This window comes from Oncorhynchus mykiss, chromosome 4 (genome assembly GCF_057628025.1).
Source record: "Oncorhynchus mykiss isolate SJ-2025 chromosome 4, ASM5762802v1, whole genome shotgun sequence".
In the NCBI taxonomy this organism is placed as follows: Eukaryota; Metazoa; Chordata; class Actinopteri; order Salmoniformes; family Salmonidae; genus Oncorhynchus; species Oncorhynchus mykiss.
The window spans coordinates 89,711,593-89,725,995 of record NC_143025.1 but is presented as its reverse complement, the minus strand read 5'-3'; the positions used below and the strand labels follow the sequence as shown (position 1 = coordinate 89,725,995).

Genomic DNA, 14,403 nt, shown 5'->3' with positions numbered 1-14,403 from the left:
AAAGATGAGAGAGGCCTGTAATTTTCATCATAGGTACACTTCAACTATGACAGACAAAATGAGAAAAAAATACAGGAAATCACATTGTAGGATTTTTTATGAATTTATTTGCAAATTATGGTGGAAAATAAGTATTTGGTCACCTACAAACAAGCAAGATTTCTGGCTCTCACAAACCTGTAACTTCTTCTTTAAGAGGTTCCTCTGTCCTCTGTCCTCCACTCGTTACCTGTATTAATGGAACCTGTTTGAACTTGTTATCAGTATAAAAGACACCTGTCCACAACCTCAAACAGTCACACTCCAAACTCCACTATGGCCAAGACCAAAGAGCTGTCAAGGAAACCAGAAACAAAATTGTAGACCTGCACCAGGCTGGGAAGACTGAATCTGCAATAGGTAAGCAGCTTGGTTTGAAGAAATCAACTGTGGGAGCAATTATTAGGAAATGGAAGACATACAAGACCACTGATAATCTCCCTCGATCTGGGGCTCCACACAAGATCTCACCCCGTGGGGTCAAAATGATCACAAGAACGGTGAACAAAAATCCCAGAACCACACGGGGGGACCTAGTGAATGACCTGCAGAGAGCTGGGACCAAAGTAACAAAGCCTACCATCAGTAACACACTACGCCGCCAGGGACTCAAATCCTGCAGTGCCAGACGTTTCCCCCTGCTTAAGCCAGTACATGTCCAGGCCCGTCTGACATTTGCTAGAGAGCATTTGGATGATCCAGAAGAAGATTGGGAGAATGTCATATGGTCAGATGAAACCAAAATATAACTTTTTGGTAAAAACTAAACTCGTCATGTTTGGAGGACAAAGAATGCTGAGTTGCATCCAAAGAACACCATACCTCCTGTGAAGCATGGGGGTGGAAACATCATGCTTTGGGGCTGTTTTTCTGCAAAGGGACCAGGACGACTGATCCGTGTAAAGGAAAGATTGAATGGGGCCATGTATCGTGAGATTTTGAGTGAAAACCTCCTTCCATCAGCAAGGGCATTGAAGATGAAACGTGGCTGGGTCTTTCAGCATGACAATGATCCCAAACACACCGCCCGGGCAACGAAGGAGTGGCTTCGCAAGAAGCATTTCAAGGTCCTGGAGTGGCCTAGCCAGTCTCCAGGTCTCAACCCCATAGGAAATCTTTGGAGGGAGTTGAAAGTCCATGTTGCCCAGCAACAGCCCCAAAACATCACTGCTCTAGAGGAGATCTGCATGGAGGAATGGGCCAAAATACCAGCAACTGTGTGTGAAAACCTTGTGAAGACTTTCAGAAAACGTTTGACCTCTGTCATTGCCAACAAATGGTATATAACAAAGTATTGAGATAAACTTTTGTTATTGACCAAATACTTATTTTCCACCATAATCTGCTAATAAATTCATTAAAAATCCTACAATATGATTTTCAGGATTTTTTTTTTCTCATTTTGTCTGTCATAGTTGAAGTGTACCTATGATTGAAATTACAGGCCTCTCTCATCTTTTTAAGTGGGAGAACTTGCACAATTGGTGGCTGACTAAATACTTTTTTTGCCCCACTGTAGTTGGTGTGCCGTTACAGTTACACAGTGGCGGTGGGTTTAGCAGTTTTGACGTGCTGTGAATTTTACAATGGCTTTTCTCCAGTTCCTAAATCCTGCACTAATGAAGGCAGCATCCGCTCTTTGGCCAATAGATGGCTGGCTTGAAAACCCTTGACTACAGTGAAAACACAACACTCCTTTTACTGATGGATTATAATGTAGCCAGGGGAAATCGCCACACTCTGTTGGAAAGAGTTTTGCGGTTCTATAAATTGGGTGGGTGTTTTGATTTTGTGCTATCACTGAGGTAACTGGACAATGCTGTGCCACTGTCCCCTATATTGGTGCTTCTGGCAACAAGGTTGGTCCTGCCGTGGCTGTGACACGGGGTTGTGTGCCCCCATCCCCACTGGGATTTCTGCCTATGCACTACAGGACATCATACTGCTGGACAGGACAGGATGCCACTCTACAGGACAGGGTGTAGCAGGACAGGATGTCACTCTGCAGGACAGGATGTAGCAGGACAGGATGCCACTCTACAGGACAGGATGTCACTCTACAGGACAGGATGTCACTCTGCAGGACAGGATGTCACTCTACGGGACAGGATGTCACTCTACAGGACAGGATGTCACTCTACAGGACAGGATGTCACTCTACAGGACAGGATGTCACTCTACAGGACAGGATGTCACTCTACAGGACAGGATGTCACTCTACAGGACAGGATGTCACTCTGCAGGACAGGATGTCACTCTACAGGACAGGATGTCACTCTACAGGAAAGGATGTAGCAGGACAGGATGTCACTCTGCAGGACAGGATGTCACTCTTCAGGACAGGATGTCACTCTACAGGACAGGATGTCACTCTACAGGACAGGATGTCACTCTACAGGACAGGATGTAGCAGGACAGGATGTCACTCTGCAGGACAGGATGTCACTCTACAGGACAGGATGTAGCAGGACAGGATGTCACTCTGCAGGACAGGATGTCACTCTACAGGACAGGACGTCACTCTACAGGACAGGATGTCACTCTGCAGGACAGGATGTCACTCTACAGGACAGGATGTCACTCTACAGGACAGGATGTAGCAGGACAGGATGTCACTCTACAGGACAGGATGTAGCAGGACAGGATGTCACTCTACAGGACAGGATGTCACTCTACAGGACAGGATGTCACTCTACAGGACAGAATGTCACTCTACAGGACAGGATGTCACTCTACAGGACAGGATGTAGCAGGACAGGATGTAGCAGGACAGGATGTCACTCTACAGGACAGGATGTCACTCTACAGGACAGGATGTCACTCTACATGACAGGATGTTACTCTACAGGACAGGATGTAGCAGGACAGCAGATCAGTGAAGACAGTCCACCAGAGTGGTGGGCCAAAATGTGTAATCTGTGTGGTGGGCCAAAATATAATCTGAGTGGTGGGCCAAAATATAATCTGAGTAGTGGGCCAAAATACAATCTGAGTGGTGGGCCAAACTGTGTAATCTGTGTGGTGGGCCAAAATACAATCTGAGTGGTGGGCCAAAATGTGTAATCTGCGTGGTGGGCCAAAATGTGTAATCTGAGTGGTGGGCCAGAATATAATCTGCGTGTTGGGACAAAATGTGTAATCTGTGTGGTGGGCCAAAATACAATCTGAGTGGTGGGCCAAAATGTGTAATCTGTGTGGTGGGCCAAAATACAATCTGAGTGGTGGGCCAAAATGTGTAATCTGTGTGGTGGGCCAAAATATAATCTGCTTGGTGGGCCAAAATAAATTCTGCATGGTGGGCCATGAGCCGGACAAATAGACATTATTCATCTTTACTGAACAAAATATATACACAACATGCAACAATGTCAAAGATTTTACAAAATTACAGTTTATATTAGGAAATCAGTCAATTGAAATACATTCATTAACCCCTAATCTATGGATTTGACATGACTGGGCAAAAACCCACCCATTGGGGAGCCAAGCCCACCCATTGGAGAGCCAGGCCCAGCCAATCAGAAAGAGTTTTTCCCCACAAAAGGACTTTATAACAGACAGAAAAACTCTTCAGTTTCATCAGCAATTCTACTCATTTTGCATGGCGTGAAAAGACAATGTTGCTGTTTTAAAACAAATGTTATGCAATTCTACTCATTTTGCATGGCGTGTAAAGACAATGTTGCTGTTTTAAAACAAATGTTATGCAATTCTACTCATTTTGCATGGCGTGTACAGACAATGTTGCTGTTTTAAAACAAATGTTATGCAATTCTACTCATTTTGCCATGATTTATGCCATGTTCATATGATATCTGAGTTAGAGTGACTAACAAAATCAATGGGGGCCCCCTGGAGTCCAGGGCCCCTGGGCACAAAGGTGAACCAGTTTCTTGTGTACTGGAGCCTCAGAATGGAATGAGTTGTCTCTGCCTATAAAAACAACATCCTCTCTGGGAAGCTTTAAACATAAAGTCAAAATATGTTTGATGTCTTCTGTGCCCATATGAATAATCCCTATGATGTAACTGGAATGATGAGATAGATGTTCTTCTTCTTCTATGTTTTTGTTGAATTATTTCACTACCATACTGTGATGCAGCTTGTGTAGCCATCTTGTCTCAAGAGGACCACAATGGAAATAAGTCCCAGACTGTATTATGTGTTATCCTCCATGATTTAACAATGGAAATAAGTCCCAGACTGTAGTGTGCTATCCTCCATGATTTAACAATGGAAATAAATCCCAGACTGTAGTGTGCTATCCTCCATGATTTAACAATGGAAATAAGTCCCAAACTGTATTGTGTGTTATCCTCCATGATTTAACAATGGAAATAAGTCCCAGACTGTATTATGTGTTATCCTCCATGATTTAACAATGGAAATAAGTCCCAGACTGTAGTGTGCTATCCTCCATGATTTAACAATGGAAATAAGTCCCAAACTGTATTGTGTGTTATCCTCCATGATTTAACAATGGAAATAAGTCCCAGACTTTATTCTGTGTTATCCTCCATGATTTTATTCATGTGCATGTATGGCTTTTAAGTTTTATGTGTGCTTGTTTTTTTTTTAAATGGTCGAATTAATAAACTAAACTAAAACTAAGTGGACAGTCTTCACTGATCTGCCTTCTCCCCCTTCCCCCTACACACACACACACACACACACACACACACACACACACACAGCATGTGAGAGACCATCGGAGCCGACCTCAGTGTTGCTCTATTTGCATTCAAACACCTTTGGCCAGCCCTCCCTCCTGTGTCCACAGTGTAGCACAGTACAGCTAATCAACACACTTAAGGTGTGGGGCTGACCCCAGTCAATGGACTCCACAAGACCAGAATATCAATCTGCTCAGCCAATGGGAAGTGAATAAAAACACAGCAGGGTATATTTCGCCAAGAAGAGTCAGTTCAACAGCTCAAGTACAGATCACAAATGAAACCTTCATTGTAAAGGGTTGCTCGGGTCAGTCGAAAATGTAATTACAAACACAGCATTTTAAACATTAGACATGTTAAAAAAAACTTCAATATCAATATCAAGCAAGTAACACCCCCCCCCCTCCCCCACCCACCCACCCACACACACAAATATAAGACTTACATAGAAAATTACAAACATCCACAAGTTTCCCAAAGACAGAACCAGACTTGGCAGATTTGAAGCAAATGGGGAAAAATGACTTCAAACCAATATCTTCCCTGGGATGTGGTCAATATTTTCCCTGGGATGTGGTCAATATTTTCCCTGGGATGTGGTTAATACCTTTCCTGGGATGTGGCCAATACCTTCCCTGGGATGTGGCCAATACCTTTCCTGGGATGTGGCCAATACCTTCCCTGGGATGTGGCCAATACCTTTCCTGGGATGTGGCCAATACCTTTCCTGGGATGTGGCCAATACCTTTCCTGGGATGTGGCCAATAACTTCCCTGGGATCTGGCCAATATTTTCCCTGGGATGTGGCCAATATTTTCCCTGGGATGTGGCCAATACCTTCCCTGGGTTATGGCCAATACCTTCCCTGGGATGTGGCCAATATGTTCCCTGGGATGTGGCCAATACCTTCCCTGGGATGTGGCCAATAGGTTCCCTGGGATGTGGCCAATACCTTCCCTGGGATGTGGCCAATACCTTCCCTTTGATGTGGCCAATACCTTTCCTGGGATGTGGCCAATACCTTCTTCCATGTGGAAGATATCTGTTGGGATGTGGGGAATTAAAGAATGAAAGTACTTGGTTTTAAATCAAGGGCCTCCTGCATCCTAGCTGTGTAGTATCTACAAGGTCAAGAGTATTCTATTGCCATTGGCCTTTACTATAGCCTGTACCAAATTCGGAAATAGCTTCTTTTGATGTGAGGAATCTGAAAATATTACACAGAGCTATTCAATCAATCTGGAAGCCAATACTCCTAACACATCAATGCCAGTCCAATCAAAAGTGGAAAACATAATGAGAGAGAGAGAGACAGAGCGAGCAAGCCAGTGGGCTCCCGAGTGGCTCAGTGGTCCAAGACACTGCATCTCAGTGCTAGATGTGTCACTGCAGTACCTGGTTCAAATCCAGGCTGTATCCCATCTGGCCGTGAACGGGAGTCCCATAGGGCGGTGCACAATTAGCCCAGGGTAAGCTGTCTGTCATTGTAAATAAGAATTTGTTCTTCACTGACTTGCCTAGTAAAATAAATGTTTTTAAAGTTAAATGACTGTTAAATGACTCACTACTGTAGTGGCTCTGGAAAAGAGAGTCTGTTAAATGACTCACTACTGTAGTGGCTCTGGGTAAGAGAGTATGTTAAATGACTCACTACTGTAGTGACTCTGGATAAGAGAGTCTGTTAATTAAATGACTCACTACTGTAGTGGCTCTGGGTAAGAGAGTCTGTTAAATGACTCACTACTGTAGTGGCTCTGGATAAGAGAGTCTGTTAATTAAATGACTCACTACTGTAGTGGCTCTGGGTAAGAGAGTATGTTAAATGACTCACTACTGTAGTGGCTCTGTGTAAGAGAGTGTTAAATGACTAAAATGTGGTGTGGAGCTGTTCCTCACAGCTCTGTCCTGCAAGTCCTTTGTTCTCCACACACTGCACAACAACCCTGTATGTCAACCACACCAGACTAAACCCATCTAATCTATCACACACATCTAAAACAAATGTATAAACCCTTTGTCTCCCCTCTGTCCAATGGCGTCCTGGGTAGACGTGCTGGTGCCTGGGTGTTCTGGTGACTGGGGTTCAAGGGATTGACCTGCTGGGAGGGAGATAGAGATTACACAACAATTTATCTGGGGGTTTAGGTCAAACCACAGCTATATGTGAGTGAACAGATATTAGGTACAGGCAGATGGGAATATTTAAACCTATTTTAGGATAGATTATAGACAGGAAAGTCTAAACTGGTCTCTCACACAACTCTCTACCTCTGTTTATTTTTCCTTAATTTAACTAGGCAAGTCAGTTAAGAACAAATTCTTATTTTCAATGACGGCCTAAGAACATTGGGTTAACTGCCTGTTCAGGGGCAGAACGACAGCTTGTCAGCTCAGGGGTTTGAACTTGCAACCTGGTTACTAGTCCAACGCTCTAACCACTAGGCTACCCTGCCGCTACTACAGTAGTGAGTGCATACGTTTTCATACTGGTCCTCCATGGAAATCACACCCACAACCCTTGCTTTGCAAATGCCATGCTCTACCAACTGAGCCACATGGGACAATGCCTCTAGTCTGTTCAGTACAGGTTCTGAGAGTGATACTGGTCTGACGTGACAATGGGAGAGGGGTTGGATATGGGTCATCAGACTATCAATGTTAATATGCACAAGTTATAGAAAGTACAAAGTGAGGTCACTGTTATTTGGAGGACTTTTCTGCACTTCCATGAAGAAGGCCTTGTCTAAGGAGAAACCGGGAGGCCAGGTCACCACACAACACAACATGTGCTGTTGTAAACTCAAGTTAAATAATCCATGTTCTAGGTAAATTATTCAATATTCTACAAGCATGATATGAGTAAAACAAGCCCTAGAACTTGGTAATTAAATAAACTTGTAAATTAACTAGGTCAAAAAAACACAAACACTCCAAACAAAACAAACCCATAACAACGTTGTAAAAATCCTAAAGTAGTCAGCAACCCGATATATACCCATATAACTAACTGTTCCTCTACAGATAGCCTTTGACACCGCGGCTTTTGTTAACACTTCACGTTGATATTGACCGTGGCCCTGAGCGAGGGAAGGAGTGCGGTGTTTTCTGAAGCCACAGGCTAAAAAAAAAAAAAAACTATTAGGCAATTGACAATTTCCTGAAGGGAGGTTGGGCTAATCACTCTCAAATTTCTCTCCAAAGTGTCCCATCTGGAGTGGACCTAGGTTGGCTGAGTTGGCGCAAGCACGCAGATGACATTGTTACACGCGCACACAATGGACTAACTATCCGAGGGGGAAACTGGAACGAAAGCTCAAAATCTATGCTGTGCATTTTACCACTCCAGAAGTGAGTGACGTCCTCTTGGAAAAGTATTTATACTAAATATTTCAGGTAAGGAATGTGCCCGAATGACTATTTTGTTGTTGTTGTTGCAGTGTATAAAGTACCGCAGAGATGTAATCGGGAGAAAAAATTGGCGCATAGTCGGAACCTGTTTTCAGGCAAAGTTGGCTGGTGCAATTTTGCGCACGCGTTTATTAATGACCATGAATCAGTAGTGTAGGGATTGTTTCCTTTTTTAATTAAATAATTATAATTGTAATGACCAATAGTTCCTCGGTTCAGCACACGTATTCTTGTACTGCGTGCCACACGTCTTCTTCGTGCGTTGCATTAGGCTGAAATTATTGCACTTCACTTAGCACGGTAAATAAGCGACTTTTATCTCCGTGGAGACTGCTAAATGGGTGTTTTACACAGGTTACATTTTCTAATAGGGAATTTAATATATATTTTAAATGCTTTAAAACAACATTGTCACAGACCATATAAATATGCCTTCACTAAACAGTGTAGTTCTTGTTCGTTTGAACATGTGCAGCTAATGTTTGCACATTCATCGGGACACTAGAATTCAATCATTTGCAGTCAGTTATAAATGTATGTATGTCAAATGTATGTCAAGGCCTATTCAATCAAAACCGTAAACAGGTGTCTTGTTAAGTCTACTCTTGAAAATGTTTCATGCAACAACAGAATTACATTTTTCATTCATTTTATTTATTTTTGCCTTAACTAGGCACGTGCACGTCAGTTAAGAACACTTTCTTATTTACAATGAAGGCCTACCAAAAGGCATAAGGCCTCCTGCGGGGACAGGGGCTGTGATTCAAAATAAAAATATAAATATAGGACAAAACGCACATCATGACAAGAGAGACAATACTACATTGAATTAATTTACTGGAAAGCTTCTGTCCAGTTTCTGTACAATATCTTTCTGTAAGGTTTTTGTGCATCTTCCTATATAACTATCTCTGTTCTGTCTCTGTATCCCAGCAGGTATGATTCAGAGGAAGGATGTGGTTCTGTCAGTTCTAGGACAGCTTCAGGATGCTACGGAGAGCTCCGGCCTGCACGCCCTCACCAGAGTAGCTCTGGAGGTCCACCAGGTACTGACCCCCTTCACCCTGCCCTCCTCCCCTTGCCAGGAGTTCCCCGGCTGGGCGGGCATCGACGGCGTGGCCCATAGCCTGTTCCCTGCTGACGCCCCCGGAGGCCTCCTACCTCTGGTCTGTAAGGGAGAGGGGAACCTGTTGTTTGATACAGCCAGCATGCTGCTAGTGGGGACGACTAGTCTCAGTCTGGAGCTACAGGTGAGCAGGAAGTGTTTCACATGGCATTTGAATGAAATATGTGTTTTATTTGCTTCTGTGGATTTTTATTTCCAAGGCATGAAGGTTATAATTATGTCCTTTTGAATGTGGATAACTCAGAGCTAAAAAAAAATGTAATTTTTCTGTGTTTTCAAAATATAAAATACTGTATTCTGACAACACATTTTAGAAATATATAATTAGTTACTATATTGGTTTGTAGCCTAATCTGTATTTTGACAAGTACCGAAACAACATGTACTCTATTGCCTCCAGGTGCGTACTGTGGTCGACATGCTGCTGTGGAAGAGGTACTACTTGTGTGGTATGATCGACTCTAAGGTGATGCTGCAGGCAGCCAGGTTCAGCTTGTGTGCCGAGGAGTCTCAGGAAATGCTCAACCTGCCCCTGTCCGTCCTCGAGGCTATATTTGACGCTGATGTCAAAGCCTCCTGCTTCTCTGGCTCCTACGCCAACATGTGGCACCTCTATGCCCTCTCCTCTGTCCTCCAGTGCAACATCTATTCTGTCTACCCCATGTACAACCTCAAGATACGACCCTACTTCAACCGCCTGATAAGACCCAGGTCCTACCCCAAAGACATGGATCCTATCATCTTGCACATTATGTGGTCTGGAGAGCTAGAGGTGGGCTCCACCAGCTCCAGATTTAGACCCATAGTCTTTGTACCGTTAGTCCAGGCTAGTGACCTCCGGATGGCCAGTCCTAACACAGAAAAGAGGGCCCCCCCTCTGTTGAAGACCCAGGAGCTTCTCAAGCAGGACTCTCGCCTGTCCTACTCCAGTCTGAAGGACAAGTACAACATCACCAAGAGTACCTTCTACCGCTGGAGACGGCAGACACAGGAGCACCGCAAGAAATCAGCTGCCAGGTCCACCTCTATACAGCTCAATACTCTTTATCAGTCGTAGATAGTGATGACAGTGTTACGGCACTCTGGGTCATTCGCACTTTAATGGCTTGTGTTTTGTTGTGGAGTTTTGTTGCGGTAGTTTTGTGGTGTTTTGTTCTGGTGTTTGTGGTGCTGTGTTTATTGTGGTGTTGTTTGGTCTGTATGTTTTAACCTTCTGCTGACATAGACAGATTTAATGCTCATTCAATCTCTTTCTATGAAGGTACGAGGCCAAGCACTTCGTCCAGGCGTGTTATCTGGAAGGGAAACTTATGCCTCTGCACCAGTTTAAAGAGTTCTTCCCTGAGATCTCCCGGTAAATAAGATACTGAAAGCATTGTCAATACAGTTGAGACCACCACATGGCATGATGTATTTACAAAAAAACACATTTTTAAATGGTTATAAAATATCTAGATTTTTAACTTGACTTTTCTGTGCCCAGAATGCTGTAGTTATGCTACCGCTGTCTTGTATAGTTCTGTTGCCTCTGAATTACCTTTCCTTTTGGGACAACAACAATGTCATTCTCTCCCAGGTCCACCTACTATGCCTGGAAGCACGAGCTGATTTCGTCCGGCGGTAGTTTCTCCACGGACGAGGTGAGTCCAGGGGACAGCACGGAGCAAGAGTCCTGGTCCTCCCCAGAGTCCAAGCCCAGGCAGGAGGAGGACCAAGAGGTAGAGCCAGACCCAGAGCACCACGACAGCGTGGCCGGTATGTTCGGCCTGAACTACAACATTGATAAGGTGGACGGGGAACGGGCCCAGAACCTGGCGCTGATGCAGGAAGCCAAGAAAGTTCTTCAGAACTGCATCGCTATGAACACCTCGTTCCCCTTCAGGATCTTCAAGAGGAGCTTCCCAGGCATCTCCAGGTCAGTGACAAGGATTTAACTGCTATATAGCATGGACTTTAATCCATCATTTTATTTTGTTATTTTATTAATCTCCTTCATTTTATTGATTTTACTAAAGTGTGTTACAATTTTAAATGCAATTTAACACAAGTTTAATTTGAATGAATACAGATCCACTTACTACAACTGGAGAAGGGAAGCCATGCTGTTCAATAGAGGCTACAAGGCTAGGAGTAGTGAAGACAACTCTGATGTGGATAAGAGTAGTTCCACTGGTGGACTGTCCCCTATCGGGGGTACTGAGAGCCATGGTCATTCTGCTGCTGTCTACCCCAGAATGAAGATCTGTAGAAACAACCACAAAGGGTTCAGGTTGGTGTTCCTACACAGGAAGAAGCTGAGAGAAGCAGCCAAGGTGAAGGTGTGGATGTCAAGATGGCCGATGTCCAAGTTCAAAGTGAACTACCCCTCCCTGTCACTCTGTTTCTATTGGATGTGGCGCAATGGCCCGAGTCAAAACAGGAAGGAGAAAAGCACCCATCCGTCTCTGTCTCTAGAGGTGAACAGGCCTGAGAATATTATGGAAAACAACAACGCAGTAACGGAGAATGTTAACGGCGTGACGGAGAGTGAGATAAAGACGAGGGGTCTGACTCAGGACGTGACTCAGGACGTGTTGTTCTTAGGGGGGGATCCAACAGAGGGTCTGAGAGGCCCTTCCACAATGACTTTTGTGACACCCACGTTCGATGCTCCCCTCCCTTTACCCATGTCCCCTTTGCCCCTCCCCAACCCAACCAAGATGTCTACCACCACCACCACCACCACAACAGACGACCAGATGTTTGTGATGGATCTGGTGGCCCTGGCTAACTTCAAGGCCAAGGCCAAACTGTTCCTCCAGAAACGCTTCGAGGAGAAGTCCTTCCCCACCTTCAAAGAGTTCAGGTCCTTCTTCCCCCTGACTCCCCGTTCCACCTACTATATGTGGAAGAGAGCCCTGCATCACGGAGTGCCACTGGTACATGGCTGAGAGCGAGGGCATGGCTGAGAGCGAGGGCATGGCTGAGAGCGAGGGCATGGCTGAGAGCGAGGGCACCGAGTGCAATGGTGTTCATACACTCTGTTACACTAGCTTTAAGCAGAACGGTGCCCCTGTAACAAACTGAAATGCTCTCTTGTCTCTTCAGAATCCTAAACAATCCCTTCTCCCTCCTTCACTTCCTCAAACAGAGCCATCAGTATCATCTCACCCTCTTTAAAAATGTTGTTGTTTTTTCTTCAACTGAACACACACTTTGTTTGGGTAGAGCGCGTGGGTGAAGCCTAATGCATTGGAATTGTAGCTAAATGCATCTTTAATCTTGATTTGTCCTTCTCTCCTTGTCTGTTCCCCTCCTCCCTCCATTCCTTTACCTATCACCTTCAGCCCATGGATATTTGCATGTGTGTGGAAAGACACTGTTCCACTAATGTTCCGCTGGCCTCCAGGCAAAAGGCAGTTGAAAGTCACCATGATGGTGACAGTGGGGCTTTATTTAAATGGCTCTTTGTTTGAGACTAGTTGTTTCTGCTTCTCTTGTCTCTCTAGTCTTGGTTTTAATCCCATCTCTCTCAGTATGATTGGTTTTAATCCCATCTCTCTCATTATGATGGGTTTTATAATCCCATCTCTCTCATTATGATGGGTTTTCATCTCTCAGTAATGTTGGTTTTAATTTCTCTCTCGGTATTGTGTTCAACACCACTTTATTTCCATGTTCTCATTTTAGTTAGTTAATTGTTTTCAAGGTGTGCTGTTTTTGTTCATCCATTTGATGTCTATCTGTTCTAGAAGATTCATAGTGGTTGACCTTTTTTTTTAAATTAGATTTTGTTTAAGATGTGATGCGTTGAAAGAAGTCTTGAGTTATCGGGAAAGGCTTCAGGAATCATGTTTCACCTTTATTGTTTAACTCCCAATTTTTTTTTCTAAGCATGTTCTGCAAACACCGAGTTTTGATTCCGCCCACACACAAAAAAATTGCCAATTGAAGTGTTCATCCCACTGCCTTGTTCAAGGGGCAGAATGACAGATTTCTACCTTGTCCGCTCGGGGATTCGATCTAGCAACCTTTCGGTTACTAGTCCAATGCTTTAACCTGCTACTTACAGTATGAGAGGGTTCATTGGTTTACCAGCGTATGTTACAGGGTTACAGACATTTTTGTTTTATTTTGATTGATTTGTTTACTAATGAAGGTTTTCAACACTTCTGGACTCACTTACTACTATATTTCCATTATGAATCTCTATTTTCTCGCTGATTTTACCAGGCTTTTTATTTTTTAACTGCCAATGTTTTTATCTGGTAACTATACTGTGAAGTATCTTCTTGACATGTGTAGTCTTAAACTATGGTATGTTAGTTTTGATCAATTATGTTTTTGTCTTTTACCTTTTTATTTTTTAAATGTCCAGTTATATATCTTTTTTTTCAAAAAAAAAAAAAAAAAATTGGAATTTTGACATTTTAGACACTGGTATTAAACTGCCGTCAAACTTAACCAAACATTTTTTATATTTCAATTTCTGCATATTTATTTGTTTTGTCTGGTGGAGTGTACAACAACCATATTTTTCTCCTTCACAAAGTTCAAATATATTGTTTTGCCCATTTTTTTAATTTTTTATTTTGTTGCTACAAGGCAGAATATCAATAAACCACCAACTCAAACTCGGCTTGTGCTTGATTGGATGACTCCTGGAGCTTCTAGCTCCATTCATATACCTGGCACCAGGTTATCTTGCTTTAGTTCAGTTTAGTGTGATTTTATTCCGTTGTAGTTCATTGTCCCCCTAGCCTGAGGAGACTATGATGGACTAATCTGAGGCATCGACCATGCTGAGTTTAACAGACACAAAATACAGTGATCACAGTGGTATTGACCAATTCTCTTCGACATCAGTGGTATTGACCAATTCTCTTCGACATCAGTGGTATTGACCAATCCGCTTCGACCTCAGTGGTCTGACCAATCCGCTTCAACGGGGGGGAGGGTGTTCTTTTCTCAATCGATGGCTTTCTCCCACTGCTATGTCAATGAGTCATAGTTTGGTTGTTCATTTTCTAAATGTCTTATTTTTTTAACTGTGCTCAAAAAAATCAACAGATTTTTCTCACCCATCTCATGATTTCTGAGTGGCAGAATGTAATGTGTATATCATGTCATATTATTATCATTATCAAAGCTGAAGGCAGTCGACCAGTTGAATTTTAT

The 14,403-nt window shown here is 43.4% G+C and overlaps 1 protein-coding gene across 2 annotated transcripts; it reads left to right on the top strand.

The window, feature by feature from the left end:
• The first annotated feature begins 7,779 nt into the window (after nt 1–7,779).
• On the top strand, nt 7,780–13,861 carry LOC110522612 (vertnin). 2 transcript variants are annotated; one of them, XM_021601075.3, is made up of 6 exons: nt 7,780–8,105; nt 9,054–9,370; nt 9,647–10,263; nt 10,508–10,600; nt 10,823–11,161; nt 11,315–13,861. In XM_021601075.3, exons 2-6 carry the CDS (start codon nt 9,059–9,061, stop codon nt 12,174–12,176), a joined length of 2,223 nt encoding a protein of 740 aa, XP_021456750.3. In that variant the 5' UTR covers nt 7,780–8,105; nt 9,054–9,058; the 3' UTR covers nt 12,177–13,861. The 2 variants fall into 2 exon arrangements, with proteins under 2 accessions (XP_021456750.3, XP_021456749.3); XM_021601074.3 differs by having other exon boundaries at nt 7,892–8,105; nt 9,057–9,370.
• Nucleotides 13,862–14,403: the final 542 nt, after the last annotated feature.